The sequence below is a fragment of the Pseudopodoces humilis genome, chromosome 3 (genome assembly GCF_049639895.1).
Source record: "Pseudopodoces humilis isolate 2021_Gansu_Grassland_sample_001 chromosome 3, ASM4963989v1, whole genome shotgun sequence".
Taxonomy (NCBI): Eukaryota; Metazoa; Chordata; class Aves; order Passeriformes; family Paridae; genus Pseudopodoces; species Pseudopodoces humilis.
In genome coordinates, this window is record NC_142202.1 from 80,308,977 (window position 1) to 80,328,291 (window position 19,315).

The 19,315-nt window shown below is 36.0% G+C and overlaps 1 protein-coding gene across 2 annotated transcripts in view; it reads left to right on the top strand.

The window, feature by feature from the left end:
* ME1 (malic enzyme 1) overlaps positions 1 to 19,315 on the top strand; it is a 153,821-nt gene that overhangs the window by 58,859 nt on the left and 75,647 nt on the right. For both annotated transcript variants that reach the window (XM_005518170.3, XM_014263648.2), the window contains exons 4-5: positions 7,436 to 7,511; positions 8,792 to 8,953. In XM_005518170.3, the coding sequence (XP_005518227.2) occupies positions 7,436 to 7,511; positions 8,792 to 8,953 (238 nt within the window). The remainder of the gene's footprint in view (positions 1 to 7,435; positions 7,512 to 8,791; positions 8,954 to 19,315) is intronic.

Sequence of the window (19,315 nt, forward strand, 5' to 3'; positions counted from 1 at the left end):
CCAGTAGATAACATAGTTGATGTTGTTTATTGATGACTTTCTAGGCAGTTAATATTAGTGCAAAATAATACAAACATGATAGCTACAACAGTAGGTTATTTTTTGTCTTAAAAGTGAATGGGTCTGGCTCTGGTAGACCATTCTCTCATTCACAGTCTTAAAATAGTTCTATTTGTGCCCATTAGAGTGTAAGTAATTAAGTTATTTACTGAGCAACTGTCAGAGGAATTTAAGTAGCTTCTGGAGCAAATGAGCTTCAATACTTAAACCATAGTATTTTGCAGAGTTTGCCTTTTCCTTTGCAAACAAGCACATCCCATTGAATTGCTGCTGTGTGGTTAAGCAACAATATGTAAAAGCTGATTGTGTAGATTAGTGATGCTTTAGGAATATAGTTGAATCAACAAATTAACGTTTTAAGAAATTACTACAAAAATATTATTTGATTTAGTATTTTTCTGTATGAAAAGGATTGTCGTTAGTTTGAACATTCAGTCCACAGAATGCTTTGCAAGTAGAGAAGGTGAGGCTCTAAATGAAAAAGTGTTAGATATCTAGATATACAGTAAAGAGTATTTTATACAAGTGATGCAAAACATCTGCAATGACTGAGTCCATGAAGTTTTTATGGAGCTTTTTATGAAGTATATTTAGTATAGTTTGAGGTGAACGTTATGGTTTCCAAAATTAATGAGAAACTTTTTTGATTATTAGTTGTCAAGCTATAATTACTCTTGGTACCATGTAAAATTGGTTTTAAAGTTTTCCAGTGTGAGGCTTGTAATGCTTTTTCTCCGATTATTTTTACAATGTTATTTTTTTGGGTTGAATGAGAGCAGTTGAGGAATTACTTCATTGGGTTGCTTTTTATTTTTCAAAAGGCTTGGCTTCTTTGCCCATTTCTGGAGCCTGAGTTTATCTGATGGCATTTTACAGAGAAAAAGCAAAATGTTTGAAGAAAAAAGATGCTTCTTGCAAAAATTTGTGTACATTCAAACTCATATTGTAGAGATTACATGCTTTGGTAGCAGGAATCTCAAGGCGCTGAAAAAGTCCTGACATTTTGGAGAAAAGTAGTAAGACAGAACTGATCCAGGTTTTGTCTCTGTTCCTTTGTCATTTGCCTTGAGTCTGTAATGCTATGGGCAGCTTGTAATTTCTTTTTTTTGTTTTTGTATTTGTCACCTGCTCTGTTTTGTTACAATTTAGAAAATGTGTGCAGTATGCAAGCTCTGGAGCCAGTTTCAGAAGGGCAGGTGGGGCAATGTGCGTGTGATCTGGCCCCTGCCCCATGGTGTATCAGGATTGTTACAGCAAGTTACATAACTCACTATGTTGCAAATTGTGGAATAGTAGCCCCTGGTTCCCTGCTTCCCTTATCCCATGTGAGGTGGAAGACAGTATGTGCTGAGACCTGAAGTCAGTTTTCTGAGTAAACCCAAGATGTGGGCAGGAGGAGTTTTATGTGGAAGTTGCTGGAACCCGTGGGGTTATTTGGACCAGCTCTCCTGACTGAGTGCCACCTGGATGAGTCTCTGTGAAGTGCACAGTGTCCATTGTCAAAGGAAGACGGCAGAGCCGTGAACTCCATCTTGGGCAGGTTTGAGTGTAGTGTGGATACTGTTATTTACTTCTGTCAGCATCGTGGGCACTGCAACTTGCTGGGGCTTGCATCAGAAAAATTATAATCTTAAGTAGCTATCTACCCCAGTTGTATTTTTTACTTTTTAGTTTTTTTAAAAAAATTCTATCATTATAATTTATTTTTAAATAATGTTTTAACATCTGTACTAAAAGATTTTCCTAACATCTGAATCTTTGTGTCACTAGACTTATGTACCTTTTATTTCTCCAAACCTTATCCTTTCTTTTTTGAAACTGAGATTGTATTTTCAAATGCCAGGCTTACAGTTGCTGTCTTTCAAGTTAACTTTATCACTTTCCTTTTCTAAAGGCTAATTCACACAGAATACTATACTGTTCTGTAAGTGGCCCACACATACTTCTCTCTTCCCTCTAGATGCTATTTTTTAACTGTAGTGACTATTGGAGCATCTGTCTTCCCTGTAGATGTTATTTTTAACTGTAGTGACTATTGGAGCATGACACTTACTAACAGGGATTGATGAGCAGCTTTGATGGACTTGGGCATATGAAAGAATGTTACAGAGGCTGCCAACACTGGATAAAGACTGTCAGGAACTGGTGCTTTTCAAAGAAACTCTTGAAATAAAACTAAATGCTGGTTTGCTCCTATAGCTGAAGATAAACTCTTCAGACCCCTTGACATAAGCATTTCCCATTTACAGGGATTATGAAGACTGTATTTTTCTGTATTTTAATTATTTCCCTACACCCTTGTGCCAAATAGGGCTTTTGAGTTGCTATAAAAATATGAGGCATTCATTATTCTTTCATCTGTAGCAAAGTGGAGTTGGCAGATGTTAGCCTGTCTTTCAGAGTATTTGATGTCTTCTACAAAACAAATTTTATAATCAATAATCATTTACAAAACCAAATCTTAAGCATGAAATAACATGTATTTATAAACATTGATGTATTTTCAGGAATATTATCCTTGTTGTCATTCAGATGCTGCTAGAATTTACCTTTATTATGAGCTACATCTTGGTCATGTACAGCTCCATATATTCAGAGGTTTTAGCAGTACCTACTGTTCACTTAATGCTCCTGTCCTATTTTTGATCTTTGTTGTTGATTTAGTCTTTGTTTTGCTGCTTACAAACTTTTCTGTTTAAATATGGGTTGAGTGTGCCACATCTAGAAAATGTAAAGCCCAAGTTTCTTTAACACTGAGGAATTCAGGCTGACAGTCAGTAGCAGCTGCTATTTCAGCATCAGCTCTTTTATATATTGAAAAACATACCTGTATATTGCAAAGTAATGAAATTCATCCCTGTACAAAAGGAAGGGTAAAGAAAATAAGCAAAGCTGTCAACAGCTGCATTTCTTAAATCAGCCCATCTCCTGTATTTATTAAGCCTCAGTGGTCTTGCAATGCAAAGGAATCTTACCTGCTATGGTAAGATGTAATGAAAACTTTGAGCACATTTTATATGAAGAAATGAGACCACATTAAACAGTCACAATGGGAAACGTGGTGAAAAAAGAGCAGAACATTTTTTGAGGAGGATATAGGTACTCTTAGTTCCTAGTACAAATCTTTTATTATATTGCTGTTTATGATTTTAAAAACAGGAGGGAATTTCATCAGGGACCAGGGAAGTAGTTTACCTCTTTCTTGCCAAGTGCAGAAGTTTGGAAGAGTCTAGGCTCAGAAATAAACTGTGTCTTTCCCCCGAGATTTATTTTTTTTGTTATTATTATTATTAAGCTTGTTGTTTTAGGCTGCCTGGGGAAGTGAAGTCACCTCTGCTGTAACTCTGTATACAGTTCATAATTCAAATAACAGTCTTGAATATATAGGGTTGTGAGAAAAGTCTGAACTTTTTTTCATTAAACATGTTTGGCATCTTCTGAGACATGTTAAGATTACCTCCTGTTGTTATAAGAAGAGGAAAGAAAGGATTATTCTGTTACAATGACACATTTTCCTGAACTGTTCTTTAATAGAAAATAGACAAATACATTGCTGGGAGATCATTGCTTCCTCAAAACATAATAAACAAATGCTCCATTTCATTCTGTTGTCTTTGTTCTCATAGATTAGAATTTTAATAAAACAGACCCAAATCATGGCTGTAGAATGACCTCCACATAACTGGTAAAACTTGCTACAGTGAAGTGAGCTCAGCGACCCAAAATAGATCCACCCTTTGTTGAGTGGATCTTGATGTCCTCATGTGGGCTGTCCCCCCCCTTACTCTTATTGCTGGTGTGACGAGAAGAAAGGCGGCATAGTTACTTAGCCTAATTATTCTTCTGCTGTAGTTTCATACATTTTCTGGCTAGCTGAAGTGGATATCACTAGCAGTGCTTGCTTTGGCTGGGCTGGTATCAACCAGTGCTGAGCTGAGGGCTCACTGGGGCAAACTGGTTCTAGATGAGCACTTCTGCATATGTGCTTAGGCAAGTTCTATCATGTGTGCTTAGGCAAGATAATCTGCACTGCACTGTGTTCATTAATTAGAAGATTGATCTGAGGCTGCAAGCTTCAGAACAGTTTTAACTCACAGTTTTGGTGATTGGCCTTCTTGCCTTGCAAGAAAAGATTGTATGTATAACCAAGATACCATTTAAAATAGAAAGGACCACACTGTGTTGTAGAATCTACAGTTGCTTTTCCTATGAATTTGCTAACCTGGACTGCTCTGAAAGTGTGTGCAAGAGAATCCTGCTTCCCCATGAGGTGCTTTTCTTCTTAGAAATGTGAATACATGCATGCTGAAAAACAAGCAGCATATTCCTCCCCATAATACTTTCCCTGTATCTTGCTTCTTTCTCCATGTGATTATATCTATTACTTGTCCACCTGCTTTAGCAGCCCCATCCTGAAGTGCTTTGTCAGACAGGTGCCCATCCTGCAGGCCATGTTTTCCTCGTCCAGCAGAACGGGGTGTGCATCACTGGCATGACCCTGCTTGTTCTTATCACTAACATTATACTCAAACAGATAATTCAGTCATATTTCTGGGTTGAAATCCATGTAGAACTGAATCCAGTTTAGATCATCTATCTTGCCCCATGCTTCATTCTTCTTGTAGCTGTGCTATGGCAGCCCCAAAATAACTATAACGTCTGCTAGGTAGCTGAATAGCTGGCCACCTTTTCAGCTTCTCAGACCTATCCCACTTCTAATAACCTTATGCATTTGATGCTTTCCCTGGCTATAGCATGACCTCATGGAAAAGGAAAAAAAGCCACATGTAGTGTGACCTTTTGATGGCTGTTTGCAAGTAGAGTTGCCAGAGAATTCAGACCCAGTAATACCGGCTGAGTGTTCTTGTGGCTGACACCTTTGCAGGTTAGGGATCCTGTTAACAACCTGATGTACCTACTTGCAGAGAATACCTTTTAGAAGTGTTAAAGAAATTAAGGATGAAGAAAAGAGATCCAGAATAAAGATATAAAAAAATCTTCTCTCTTATTCTGTTTCCTTAAATTTAGGAGCATCTTCTTGGTCTGGCCAGTGTGTCCAGAAATGTTTTACTAAACTACAGAAATAATGGAGGGAAAGGGAGAAAGAGAGGAGTGGAATGCTTTTGACATCACTATTTACACTTCAGCTTCTATTTTCCATTGTGGCTTGAATCTGATCCTGCTTGAACAGATTTCTGAAATACGCTCTCAATACTTATTCAAAGGTCCTTACAAATGTTCTAACAAAATTCCTTCTGGAGCATCCACCCTGCTTTTATTTTCCTCTGCTGGGGAATTTATTCCATGGTGACCTCTCTCCCTAGCTTGCAAGGAAGGGGTCATTTAGGCACACTGGGCTGGGCTCTGACTCTTTAGAAAATCAATGCAAAATCTTGCTTCATTTAACACAAATCTGTTAGCTTGGTGTAAATTGGAGAATGGAGACAAGAAGAGGAATGATCCCACAAGATCGCTTTCTTCCAGCACTCTGCTTGCTTTCACACACTCATCTGTCACAGCTGTCTCAAGGCAATTTTGATATGACGGACTTTATGATTTTACAGTTTACAGGCTGTTTTATGAAATGATGCATGGTACAGTACATCAGAAAGGAAGCATAAGCTATTTTTCTTTGCTGTTTTATGGCATTTCACTGTTAAGGGACATCTTTTTCAGGTAGCTGGCTCACAAATAGATATGCTTGTGAGCAGTAAATACTAGAACTTTTCAAAAGTGTAAATTAACCGTCCTGTCCCTGAAGACCTGTTGGCTCCACTGGGAGGGAGAAATTAATTTGCTGACAGATACTACTTATAAAGAAACAACCGAGATACATTAATATCCATCCTGGTGTGTTAGTTCTGAGCATGGGAAATGGACACAGAAGGAGAATGAGTAAGAAATGCCAGGATGAGATAATTTCTAGTTCTAGGGGAAAATAAATAAAATTAAATACTTTGGTTAACCACAGCATGGCTTACATTGCTTTTTGTCCTTAATAATAAAGAATTTCAGTTGCATATTTTTGACATCAAAGAGGGAAGGAAGACACTGAAATATTAAATTAAAAAATCAATATAAAATATAAATCGCATGATAACATATATAAATGTATTATCTAATATGCTTGTAATATTTAAACATATGAAATTAAATATAATTGGGACTAATTTTTCTGTCTTGGTTAGTGTACATTTAACACTGCAGGAGATTTCTTTGCTTGACTTGATATATTTGCAGTCATATCTGACAATAATTTTCCTCATTCATTAGTTTTATTTAGACCTGTAAGACCCACTTGTATAAATATGAGTTCATATTCTGGTAGACTTAGATTTCAATTATCTTTTCAATATTTTCCTCTAATTTTTACTTTAAAATTTTTAAAATAGGCAATGGAAAATGCTTTAGAGTAATTCTAGAAGACAATGCCTTATACTTACTAATGCAAAATGTAATTACAAGAATGCATCTTTGTCATGGGCTTTTTCATTGAAGTTTTCTTTGTAGATTTTGAGAGATTGTATTTAAGTGCGTTCATAGGTTTTGAGAGATGGCATTTTTCCACTATCTCACATGAAAAAAGTGGATAAGAAATTAAATTAAATGAACTCTGAGTGGACCTGAATGTAAATCTACCTGCCAAGTAAAATAAACGAAGAATGAAATACAGAATAGGAGAATAAGATACTATATTGATTTTGCTTAGGTATTAGACAGAAAATGAGTTGAGAATTATGCTTTTCTGTTATTTTGTTTTAAACTCTTGCATACTGGTGGAACTAAAGGTCAATTTTCAAACACTCTTTGGAGTAAAGGTTGTTCTGTTCAGTATTGAGGATGTTCTCGCACTGTCGAAATGAAAATTTCCCATTTTTGTAACTGAAAATGGCATTTTAATGAATTCAGGAGACTTTTCTAAACACATTACTGAATGCTCCTGATTTATTTTGTGTAATGATAATATCTGGCTTATTTCAGGTTTTGTTCATAGCTTTAAGCTTTGGCCTATTGTTTGTAAATGTTAGGACTGCTGGGACAGTCGTGATCACTGCCATAAGAGGAACTAGTTTTGTGGTCAGGGACAACTAATCAACAGATCAAGTGCTGAGTGAATTGGTTTCAGAAAGGACTCTTAAATGTTCTCCCTGCTCAGTAAAGCTTTACTGAGTTCTTTGTTCTCTGACTTCTAAATGCAGATGATTAATTTACTTATACAAAATTAAGCTCTTATTATCAAACTGAAGTTTTGTATGTTGGGAACACACTTGCATAAATCTAATGTATTAATTGATTATACTTAATTTATTTATATTACACTGATTTATAATTATTTAATTACCTGTTTATATGAAAAGTTTTTTTTTATTTGCAGAGGTCTTTTTATTTCTATCCATGACCGGGGTCACATTGCTACAATGCTTAAATCCTGGCCAGAAAGTGTCATCAAGGTAAGTATAGTTTTAGTTGCATAACAGAGCTAATGCTGTTTTGTACCCAGGATAAATTGGTTAAGATATTTTTTAGGAGCTTTTTATCAGTTTAGATTTTGGTGATTTCTTAATTCATTTTTTCAACAGAAAGAATGCTGTTGCAGCCAAAGTCTGAGGCATTTAAACACTTACTTTTTTTAGCTATAGGCGTCCTTTACTGATTAATTGGTCAATTGAGCAGTATGGAAGAAAAACAAACCCTGAATGCTTTTTCTGAATTTCAGGAAATTTAAGAATGGTTGAAGCAGGAAGGCATTCATCGGAGCCATCCTTCTGCTCTAACAAGCTCAACCAGGACAGGTTACTCAGGGCTATGTCCAGCCTTTGCGTTTTGAATATCTCCAAGGGTAGAGGCCCTACATGATCTCTTGACAATCCCATTCTGGGGTTTGATTTAATAGCTCTCCGCTTATGGTGCTTCGTGATCTCTCTTAAAAAAAATACTGAATTTCCAACTAAAATGGTTTGCTACCGAGCACGATGAGGGAATTACTATGTTTTCAGCTGTTCGCCATTCTGGGCACTTCTCTCCTTTAGTTTTTATGAAAAGTTTTTCTTATTAGCATAGGCAGGGTTTTACTAAATTAGTTCTGTCAATGAGAGCACGTGCTTCCTGATATGTATAAGCGTGTGTATATATATGTGTGTATATATATATATATATACACTTAAATGTATGTATATATGTATAAGTATACATATAATATACATGTGATACATATAAGTATGATGAAGTGTGTTATTTACTGAAGGGAAGAAGACATATATCTTTGAAGGGTAAGAGCCAGGTGGTTGTAGACAGCCCTGACAAAGGTCAGTAGGAGTGACTGGCTCTGGTTTTGCTGAAAACAGACATGACAAAACCCAGGAGTTTGTGGTTCTTCTTTTTTTGTGGATAACTTCCTTTTGCTTCCTACTCTATTTTCATACTGTTGACAGAAAAAATGTGAGAGGGAACAATGCCAGTTCTTGTAATGTAATACTAAATACCTCTCTTGTGTATTCTTAAAAGTTTTAAATGAAAGTCCCATTTACAGTGAAGCAAGAGTCTAAAATAGTGTAACAAAACCACAGTAAAATATAATAAAACAATTTTTTCCTTTTGTTGTACTATTGATTTGTTTGCACCTGTTACAGTTTTTACATGTAAAATAAAACTGATGGTAAGAAAATAATGGAGTACTTAGTACATACAAGCAAGGAAGTGATTTTTACAGTGCCTTCATTTCTTCCTCCAGGCTATTGTGGTCACTGACGGTGAACGTATTCTTGGGCTTGGAGACCTTGGCTGTTATGGAATGGGCATTCCTGTTGGTAAACTGGCACTTTATACAGCATGTGGAGGAGTAAAACCTCATGAGTGTCTACCAGTGATGTTGGATGTGGGAACAGATAATGAGGTAAATCCTTTTCTGAGGTGTAGTGAGGGCTTTCTGTTACAATACTAGCTTTGATTCTGGGCAAACTAAAATGTCGTAAGGAAAATGTCTCATCCTAATATACAGTGTAATCATCCTAATGTGCAGAGTAGGCTGTTTTGTAAGGTTTAAGTAATTAAGGACACTGTTGTCTATAAAAATGTGCTGCATACACAGTACATGTTAACATGCAGAGTAGGAAATTTGGTCTCAAGAAGAGGAGGATGATAGAGTTAAAAATATAATGTAAGGCAGCATTCTTTCTTCAGTCACAGAATTTCTCTGCAGTAATTTCTGTTGTGAATTCTGAATTCATATTCAGAATAACTGCTCCTCATTTTGAGGAGCTTGAGGCTGTAGTCTTATCTGTGCTGGCAAGGTGTGTCTATGTACTTCAGTTTTATGTTCCGTTTGTTATAAAAATCACTGTAGTGCTATAAATTTTCCCCAAGTGATGTTCTAGTGCTTCAAGTAGGTGGACCTTACCCTCTCATTTGGCTTCCAATTTGTGTGAAATTCCAAGATTTAAGCTTGTTGAAAATTGGCTCTCTTCTTTCCAGTACTCTTGGGATTACTGGTTAATTACTTGGCCTTGATCTTCCTTTTTTTTTCTGAAAGAATATTTGAATGCTTGAAGATTCTGAATGATGTCAAATTAAAAAGAAATCCACCTGTAATGTGTTTACATTTTTGTAGAAGTAAAGATGTTGTATTATAAATTATACAAGTGTGATAAATGTATCAGAGATTTATGTGTGTTATAGCTATAAAAAAGCGTTCCTGCAGCAGTAAATTTAGCTGGGGCTTCTGGATTATTGGGTTGGGTGTGTGCATCTTCAGCTTTATACACACACCCTCACCCTTGCCCCAGTGGGGTCGTTTAGACAATGCATGATGAAAGTATTACTGAACAAGAAATGTCTGCTCCCCTCTCTCTTTGTCCCACCAGAGCCTCCTCCTAAAAGCAGACAGGCTTTCTTGTGGGATGTATCTCAGCGCTATAGCAAGTAGCCATATCAAATCACATACAAGTCTCATTAGCTACAAAGTATTTTTATTTTTGGTTTGAGCAGTTGGGACAGTTTTGTAATCTAATAATGAATGCTTCTAGGCAGCTAATTGCATTGGCTACTTCTGATAATTCATTATGCTTTTCATTTTGCTTTTATGCTTGTGTTTCATTGTAATTTTAAATTTTTTGTAGCATATTATTTGCTTGAAAGATATCAAATGTCTATACATACACACCGCAACAGCAAAAGGAGCTTATCCATGCTAATAGCCCAGCTTTCATTTCATTGTTCTTGTGAGTAAGCATTGAGTTCAGTGTGTATGAAGGAGTGATACACAAAGTATAACAATGTGCATAAAATTTGTGTGACCTAAAGTTTGTTGATGCTCTGAAATATCTTTTGATCAGGAGGATACCTTTTGGGTTTTTTTCATTTTGGGATGTGGCTTCTTATACTAGGACCATAGGGAATGAGACCTCTGAATTCTGTTCTTGGGATAAGATTGCTGTACCCTTTACCTTGATTACATGACATAGGCCTGATAGTATTCATTAATTGGAGCTTGGATATAGTTCCCAGGCTTCTTTAGTCAAAGTCAGGTATCCTGGGGCACAATCTCTCCTAATTTCTTCTGTCAGCACCTTTCCTCTCACCCAGCAGCATATCCCTGTTCCCTCAACACTTATTCATGTAACCCACTGATGAGTCACTATAGAGAACTGAAATGACCAAAAAGCATCCACATTTTGCTGGCTAAGCTGATTATATTAGGCCAAGCTGGCATGGAATTGCATTGCAATTCATTATCTTAAAAGCTAAACTTCTTGAACAAATAAGTGTATTTTTAGGCTGTATTTTCTTAGTCTAGTCAGGATTTTCCATGGTAAGACATAACAGAAATAATTCTCACAACTTGTGTGCATATAAATAATAATTATGCTGAACATTTTGTTTTAAATGTGCAGTTGTATTCCATTTAGATTAGTTCCTTCTCCTGTTCTGTGGGGGCCTCCCTGCTTCAAAGGAAGCCTTAAAAATGTTCTTTTGGCAACTATAATGCAGAGGTGCACAACCTGCAAATTCTCCAGAAAGATTAAGTCTTACTCTAAAGCAGATTGCAAAAAAACCCAACTTCACAAGTCCTCCTTCCATATTTTTTTGTTGTGTACAGAACTCATAACACTAACTTTGAGGAGCAACTCACTCAGTTTGAGATAGTTATTAAAGTCTTTGTTACTGTTAGTTTTAGCAGAGGTATTTTTAGCTAGGGTATTATCCTGTTACTCATAAAATCAAGGAAAGAAAAGAGGAGCAAGTAGAGCATTTTTATACAGTTGCCTAGATAATAAGCAAGGGAAATGAAAACTGCTTATTTATGGGTAAAAGAATTGACCTCATAGAAAGTTCCATGTGACCAAGCCAGTAAATGGTTCCATGTAGTCAGTGTCCAAAAGAAGCGTTGTTGACTGCTGCCAAAAATAACAAGCCTGTTTCTTAAGGTATTGACAAGGCGAGTAATTACTGAGGAACATTTTTATTCAAAGCATTTAAAATATTTAAAATGCTGCTAGTTATTTTCTACAGTGGCAATCTCACTAAAAGTTATGCTTCACCAGTAGCCATGTATATTTTAGGTGTGAGGATGGTGCATCTTAGGTGGGATTTCAGTACACTTAAAACATACTTAGGCATTAGTCTGAGTGCTGATATGAAACTGTTGTTGGAAATCCTGATGTGGTGTGATCTCTGGATCCTGAGTGTTCATCTAATATTGCAGAGGTATATGTTAAATCACCTTGCAGTAGTTAAAGAAATAGAATGTAGAAGAAAAATGAGTAATTGTCAAGATACACACAGCTTCAGTTTAGCGGACATCTACCTGAAACACATGTTCAGCACTGGAAGAGGGATAGTTTAGGGATGATGGAAAAGATCAAGCTGGATCAAAGGGATTTAAGCATTAAAACATTTAAACATCAAGATTTGAGTGATGATTGTTTTCTAATTAAAGGTTATGAATAAACTCTCACAAAATAAACAATGTTGAGACAAGCCTTGTTGGTTAAGAATTACTGGCAGTTTAATAAAATGAAACAAATAGTAAAGCCTTGTAGTAGAAACCAAGATCAAAAACTATAGGCAGTAAAAAAGAAAAATACACTAAAGAAAAGTAACTTCATGAAAATAATTATGGATAGTAAGAATGAGGTTTTCTGTTTTTCCTGGTGCTTTTCCTCAGTGATAATACATATGGAAATATGTGATTGTCCCTATGAATATGGTAGATACTTCTTAAAAGTAAGTTTTATCTATCTTGGCAAGAAGTCCTATTTCCTTTTTTATTAACAGCAAATGAATAAGTTGAAAAAGCTTTAAAAGTTTGTCAAGATCCTTAAATCAGAATGTCCAAATAATGCTTTGTCAGTTTTTTAAAAAAACAAAAAAAAGAAGTGGTAAAAGCGTTCTCTGTACCATGCTGAGCTGGGTGTGGAGGAAATACTAGTTTTTTCTTAGGTGTATCTGGGATGAATGGAAAAAATCAGGAAGATTGGGTTAAAGGTAAGGCTCTTATTGAAAATGATCCTGGTCTAATGAGCATTTACAGATTTTTGGTTGACTTATTTTTTACCTTTGAAAGACATTTGAATTCTTACTGTTTCTTTTAAGGAACTAGACTAATGCAAAAGCAAAGCAGGCCTCCTGTGTTACTGGAGAAAATACAATTTAAAATATGTATTTCTGTGAGGAATAATAAAATACTTGTGGGTTTGTGGTATCTCAGGGGATTTTTTTCAGCTCTGCAATGTTTAATATCTTTATCAGTAACTTGGAGGCAGTATTTTATTGTTCACAGGTCACAAAAGAGACATGGTTTAGTTAAAGTACTATTATCCAGACAGCCGAGTAATGAAATCTAGCAAGACTGATGCCTTCTGTTATATAGAAGTCAAACCAATGGTAAAATGGTTTCTTTAGACCATAAAAATTTTAATCTAATACTGGATGCTTAGCAGAGGAATGAGAACTGTGTTTATTTGATACCTTAGAAAAGAGGCTTTGACAAGTTCATGGCTGCCAGACCAATTCTAAACTGATCACATGTGTAAATTTAATACTGGCAATGGCCAGTTGTGGGAGATTTGGAAAGACTGAGTGTTGGCTTTAATTTAAACTATTTACCATAAATTTCAGTTTAGGTAGAAAGCATTCAACTCTTTCAAACAGTACCTTCACACGATGTGGAGGAGCCAGGACAGCTCGTATTGAAAGGATTTTTTGTGCAGCCAGTTTCTAGTAGAAGATATTGTGATGCTCTGAGCACCAGCACAGTGCTCTGTGGATTGCCCAGGGGTCAGAAGTCATTCCAGCTGCAACAGCTGCAAGGAAGCTGGACACACAAATGTTCTCTTGCCCTGTCCAGGCATAGCTTAAAAGCTGATTGCTCACGTATATATATCCCCTTAATGTGCAGATGAATAACGATGGCCAGTTCGCTTTTAAAAAAATGTGTATCTGAATTGCTTTTTATGCATATAACTGTTGGTCTTTTCTCCAAAGTAATAAGAGATAGGATGAGAGAAAATGGCCTCAAGCTGCATCAGGTGAGTTTTAGATGGAATATTAGGAACAATTTTTTCACAGAAAGGGTTGTTAAACATTGAACCTGACTGCCCAGGGAAGTGGTAGAGTCCCCATCCCTGGAGGTATTTAAAAGCTATGTAGCTGTGATGCTTAGAGACATGGTTTAGTGCTGGACTTGGCAGTTCTGGGTTAACAGCTGGGCTCATTGATCTTAAAGGTATTTTCCAGCCTAAGTAATTCTGTGATTCTATGATTTAAGCACTGAAAAGTGCACAAGAGAAATATGCAGGGCAGCTGCCAGGGCAGCTACTTCTTCATCTGCGACAGTTCAGGGACTTGTGGGTTGCTATTTCAAGTATTTTCCTGCATGCTTGCTTGGGAATATTTTTTTCTCTTAACTTACTAAAATATTGAAGTACAGGAATGTGATGGTTCTCACAGTTGCCCTAAATAGGTCAATGAGCATGCCTGGGCTGGCAGTTCCGACTCCTCTGGAGGAATGACAGGCGTCTGTGCTGGAATATGCAGTCCAGAAAAGCTGTGGTGCAAATTCATTGTGAAGGAGAAAAAACCCCCACACTGTTTTATTTTGTCAGAATCAGTAGTTGCCTTTTAAGTCTGTTCAGTTATTTGAGGTGGACTGAGTGTGTTAATAGAGGGAACAGACACATCTGATTTTATAGATGCATGTTCTAAAATGGAGTGGTTTAGTTTTAGCTTTCCAGTGTATATCAAAAGGTCCATGTCTAAAATAAATACTATTATATATATAATTATTATATTATATGTAGTATTATATAATACTAGAAATACTAATACTATAAATAAATAAATAAATAAAATGGCATCATCAATCTCTCATAAACTTGCTTTATTTAAATAGCAGGAATGCATGGAATTGTGCTGGCATCCATATTACACTTGAAGACTTAATAGATGCTCTGGAGAAAGTATGGCACTTACAAGAGCCACCATTCGTTTTCCCTTAGTGCTGGGACTGGTGGGTGACATGTTTGAGTGGATCACAAGAATCTGATGTTCTTCAGTGATTTTTGAGAGTTTTCCTTTCCTTGCTCTTTAATGCTCTTACTGAATAGCTACAATATGTCTGGTAATACATTCACCACTTGAAAATTTAATAACTTTTACTCAGTGTTTTAACTCAGATGGGTTGAGAACTTCTAAGTGTAGTAATAATTCTAGATTTACCCAAGATACTGAGATTTCCAGTGTGTTTCAGTCTTCTGAAGACATCACCTTTGAGTTTGTCTTCTATTTTGTTCCTAGCCTGCTGCAATTTTTTAGTTACTGTTTCCTCTGTATCTTCTGTCTTAGGACGTATTTCCTTGTCTGTATTAAACCTTCGAGAAGACTGTGTACAAATGTCTTCTGCCTCCTTGGGGATGCATTCTACTAATGATATATTAAGAGAGCTGAAACACAAAACAGTGCCTACCCCTTTTAATTAGTAATTGTGCCCAGAGGGGAACAGCATTTCCCACAGTATTTAGAGCTGTTAAAAAGTTCTGACTTATTTGCAAATGTAGATCATTTGCTGTTCTTTACCATGGTGTTCCCAGGGGAACATATTGCATGTCCTCTCTTGTTTTCCTTTAGCTGCTTTTCTCATATTTTTTTAGGCATACATCAGCAATTGTGAGTACCAGCACTTCTACCAATAAAACTCAAATATAAATGGGGCCTGGATTTTAAACATTTATTCTCTTTAAATATTTTTCCTTGTTCCAGACTATGTACACTGTCAGCATTTTCTTTAATGTTACAGTCACTTTTAATGGCCGCTGTTCTTTATTATTGAAGTAGAAAGGCATTCCACTAATGTTTACATTACTGCTGGCTGTTAATAGTGCTCATCTTCTTTTCTCCTAATAGAGGGGTGAAAAATACCTTGATCCTCATTTCCTGTCAGTAACAAAAATACTTTTCGTCCTTTCTAAATAAATAAAAAAAACAATGGGGCAAGATTTTTTTTTTTCACTGTTGTTACTGTGCGGTAAAAGGTTACTGCATTTTAAAAAATTCGTCCAGTTGTTCTAGTAGAATTAAATTAAAGGAGACTTTCAAAAACATATTACCTTTCTAAGATGCGTGTTGTATAAAATATTGTTACATATTTCAGTGCCATACTTACATCCACCATCATTCTTAATTGACTTTCCTAAAATTTTATGCTTTCATAAAGTACTGAAGATGTGTTTGCAGTCTTCTTGTAACCATCCAGCCTTCCCATTCTGGTATGCCCACTTAGGCAGAAATGTTTGTGCCTCTTTCTTTCCCATACTTAAGATTCAGTGGAATGGACAGTTATAATCTTGTGTTTGAATTATTAGTCTTGAGAGTCTGGGGCCAAACCAGGTAAGCTCAGAAAGACTTAAAAAGAGATGCAGAACTTGACAGTCAACTTAAGCTCACCCTCCTTGGCTAATTTTGCAAGGGGAGCAGGTGCTGCGTCTTGCAGAGGAACTGTCTCAAACTGGTCTGATGAATTGTATTTTAAAATGGTTTTTAATATTTTTTTTTACTTGTTGACTACAAAAAGAGCCTAGACTAGTTTAGATGTAGAAATGTCCAGTATAGATTCTTAAGTTAGCTAACATGAATTCATACTCAGTTTGTACTTCACTTGCCTCTCTCTGTATCTGATATTTGGTTACTGTGTGACTCAGGGGACTTTTACAGAGCCTGAAACTTATTTTTGAACTTACGTCAACCTCTTATTAAACGAACTCTTGTTATCTTTGAGAAGTGTCATTATACTGCTCTTTGAGAAATGCCATTCCACTGCTTAGTGTGTGAGAAGACCTCAGGAATTGTCTGCTATTTTTGATCCATTGTCATCCTTTAAACTTCGTCATTTTAGCTAAGAATATATGATATTCTTTTTCTGAGACTGTTAATTTGTTATTGTGAAATTTGCTATTTATGGTTATTTCTCCTGTGAAATGTTTTATTTTGTTAGATCATGGAAAATGTGATAAAACTAGGTGGTGCCTCAGATTTTCACGTTTACCAAACAACGTGTTGGTAGTGATTTTTAAGACCTGAGAAGTTGAAGAGGGAAGGGTTTTAGAAGAAAGAATATAGATGGTGACACAGGATTTAAGTCTCAGTTTCAGCTGACACTAGACAGAATGAGCTGTGTACCAATGTTACAGGCAATTCTGTCAGTACATTTAATTTCTTCTTACTTCACTTTTCAGAGCAAGGGGGTCTATGAAAGAGGGCAGAAATTAATATCTGGAAATGCTTATTTTGGATAGCATGCATGAATATCCATAAACTAAATTGATGGCAGACTTTGAAGATACATTGGACATTTCCAATTCTTTATGCTCAGAAGACAGCAACAGATAGTGTTTGTTTTTGTTGGCTTTCACAGTAACTTCTGTCAACCTCCTCAGCAATTTCACAGGCAATGGGGAAGACAAGAGAAGGAATGGGCAGAAATACAGCTATTAACACAAAAGATGGGAAAATATGTATTATTTATAGTCCACATAAGATAGCTGAGCATCTGGGACGAAGCTTGTGACACTAGAATTTTAAAGGTGTTCTTATAAATGTTGGCCTTACACTAGAAAGTTATTTTGTGCACAGAATGACTTTTTTTTTTTTTTTACTAGTGACAGGACAGATATATAGTTGAGATGCCAACACCAAAATAATATAAACATACTTTTTTCAGTCCAGGGGACTCTGTTGGTATGACTTGTTGGTGTAGGAAGGGGTCCAGCGCATTTGGCTCTAGTCAAGAAAACGTCTGAATGTCAGCAGAGGAGACAGGGATGTCAGGGTCAAAGGAAGGACTATGTGGAAATAGCTTATGGAAGTAAGTGAAATAAATAGACGTAAGTTTAAATAAAACTGAGGAGAGATCACAAGTGGTGGAGATTTATAATTACATGTGAATGGAAAAAACCCCAAAGTATCAGAACTGTTGGTGTAGAAATGAGATATACTGGTAACCTAGAATAAGATTTTTAGTTCTGTAAATGGTGTCTGTTGATATGTTAAAATTCTGTTCAATTACTTATCTGATGGACTTGAGACACTGCTGTCATAATGTGCAAGCAGATACAATATTAGCAAAATCCTCTTTATTAGTATAATATTAAATATGAATGGAAAAGGTCTTTGAAAGTTTTTTTAAGGCTTATGTTATCTTTGTAGTTTTTTCAGATGAAAGAAAATTATTAAGTTGGCATTCTTCTGAATACTGCTAATTAATAACAAGACTTTACTGGTGTAATCTTCAAAATAATAAATCTTTGCTCTTTGCTGATTTTTGCTGATTTGCACTTTGTTGGTGGTTTGCTTTTTGGTTTTGGGTTTGTTTAGGGTTTTTTTTTTTTTTTTTTTTTTAATCTGATTTTGAAAGCTCAGTGAGTCCTTATAATTAGACATTCCAGCTCCCTATCCTAAGCAATATTTGTAAATGTAAGTGCATTAACATAAAGGGAATGATGTGTGTTTGTTGCTTTGCAAAAATGGTATAGAAAAGTTAGACGTAATAAAAGTGTTTGAACCACCCCAAGAAGCTGTATCTTGTCCCTTTCTTAATTAAGCTAAAAAATGTAATATGTCGAGATAGCTGCACTTCTACTAACTTTACAGGAAAAAAGGTAAGTGTATCCAACTTCCCTAAAGCGTTTCACTGAGGCTAGACTTGTTATTTAGGGTACTGTATAGGCTGCCATGAGTACTGTTTGGACTCTTCTTAAAGATTATTGTTTGGCCACCTTCTGTGAGTTATTATAAGCACTTATGGCTGGACCTTCAAGTAGGTTTTAATGCATCATCCCTCATGTTTTTTAAGAGCAAGAAACTCTTGAAAGTTTGGTTGCAGTAATCTATTTCTGTTTTCTATAGCTTCCAGTTCCTATTACCCATCAGCTATGTTTCAAAGTGTAGGGTATTGTAACATGTTTCTTGACAGGACATGTAACTGAGATTTTAGTCATGTGTCAGCTGGGGTTCATGAAGAAGAAGTTGGACTCATTAACTCTGTGGTGCTTGTGGAAGGTCAGTTGTGTAGGGAGCTTAATGGTTCATCTGAGCCTTTCCTGTGATTCAGTAAAAGCTTTAATAGAAAGTAGATATCAGGAGGTTTAGGAGCATTCATGTGAGATTTCTTCTGAAAATTATATGAATAAAATACGTGAGATTTCTCAGATTTCTTCCTGACTGTTGTTTATATGTTAAAATATTAGTGATTACATGCAGCACAATGTGCTGAAGTTCTAAACGATGTTGGATTCTTCAGGACTATTGTTTTCTAGTAGGCAAATGATGAAGTTTTTCAAGAAATGCCACTGGCATACAGACAACCATTTGTTTTCAGTTTTACTGTGTAAAAAAGTTATGCATGCTAAAATTCTGTCTGCTGAAATGTTCCTCCAAAACCATGGTTCTGAGCGTCTTCCAAGTTCCAACTCAAATTACAGGCATTTGTGGAATTGGCATTGTCCCTATCCCTGCAGACAGATGTTAACATCAGGAGAGTTCTCTCAGATTGTTAAACATAATGCAGAGTATTTATATTGCTGTTTTGTTTCGTTTTCTTAAAATACACAATGAATTACTCTCCCTGTTTCTCCTTACTAACTCTGCTAGATAGGATTCTTGTAGCAGGTTGAATCATAGAATCATTTAGGTTTGAAAAGACCTATAAGATCATTGGGTCCCAGCACTGCCAAGTCCACCACTAAACCTTGTCCTGGAGTACCAC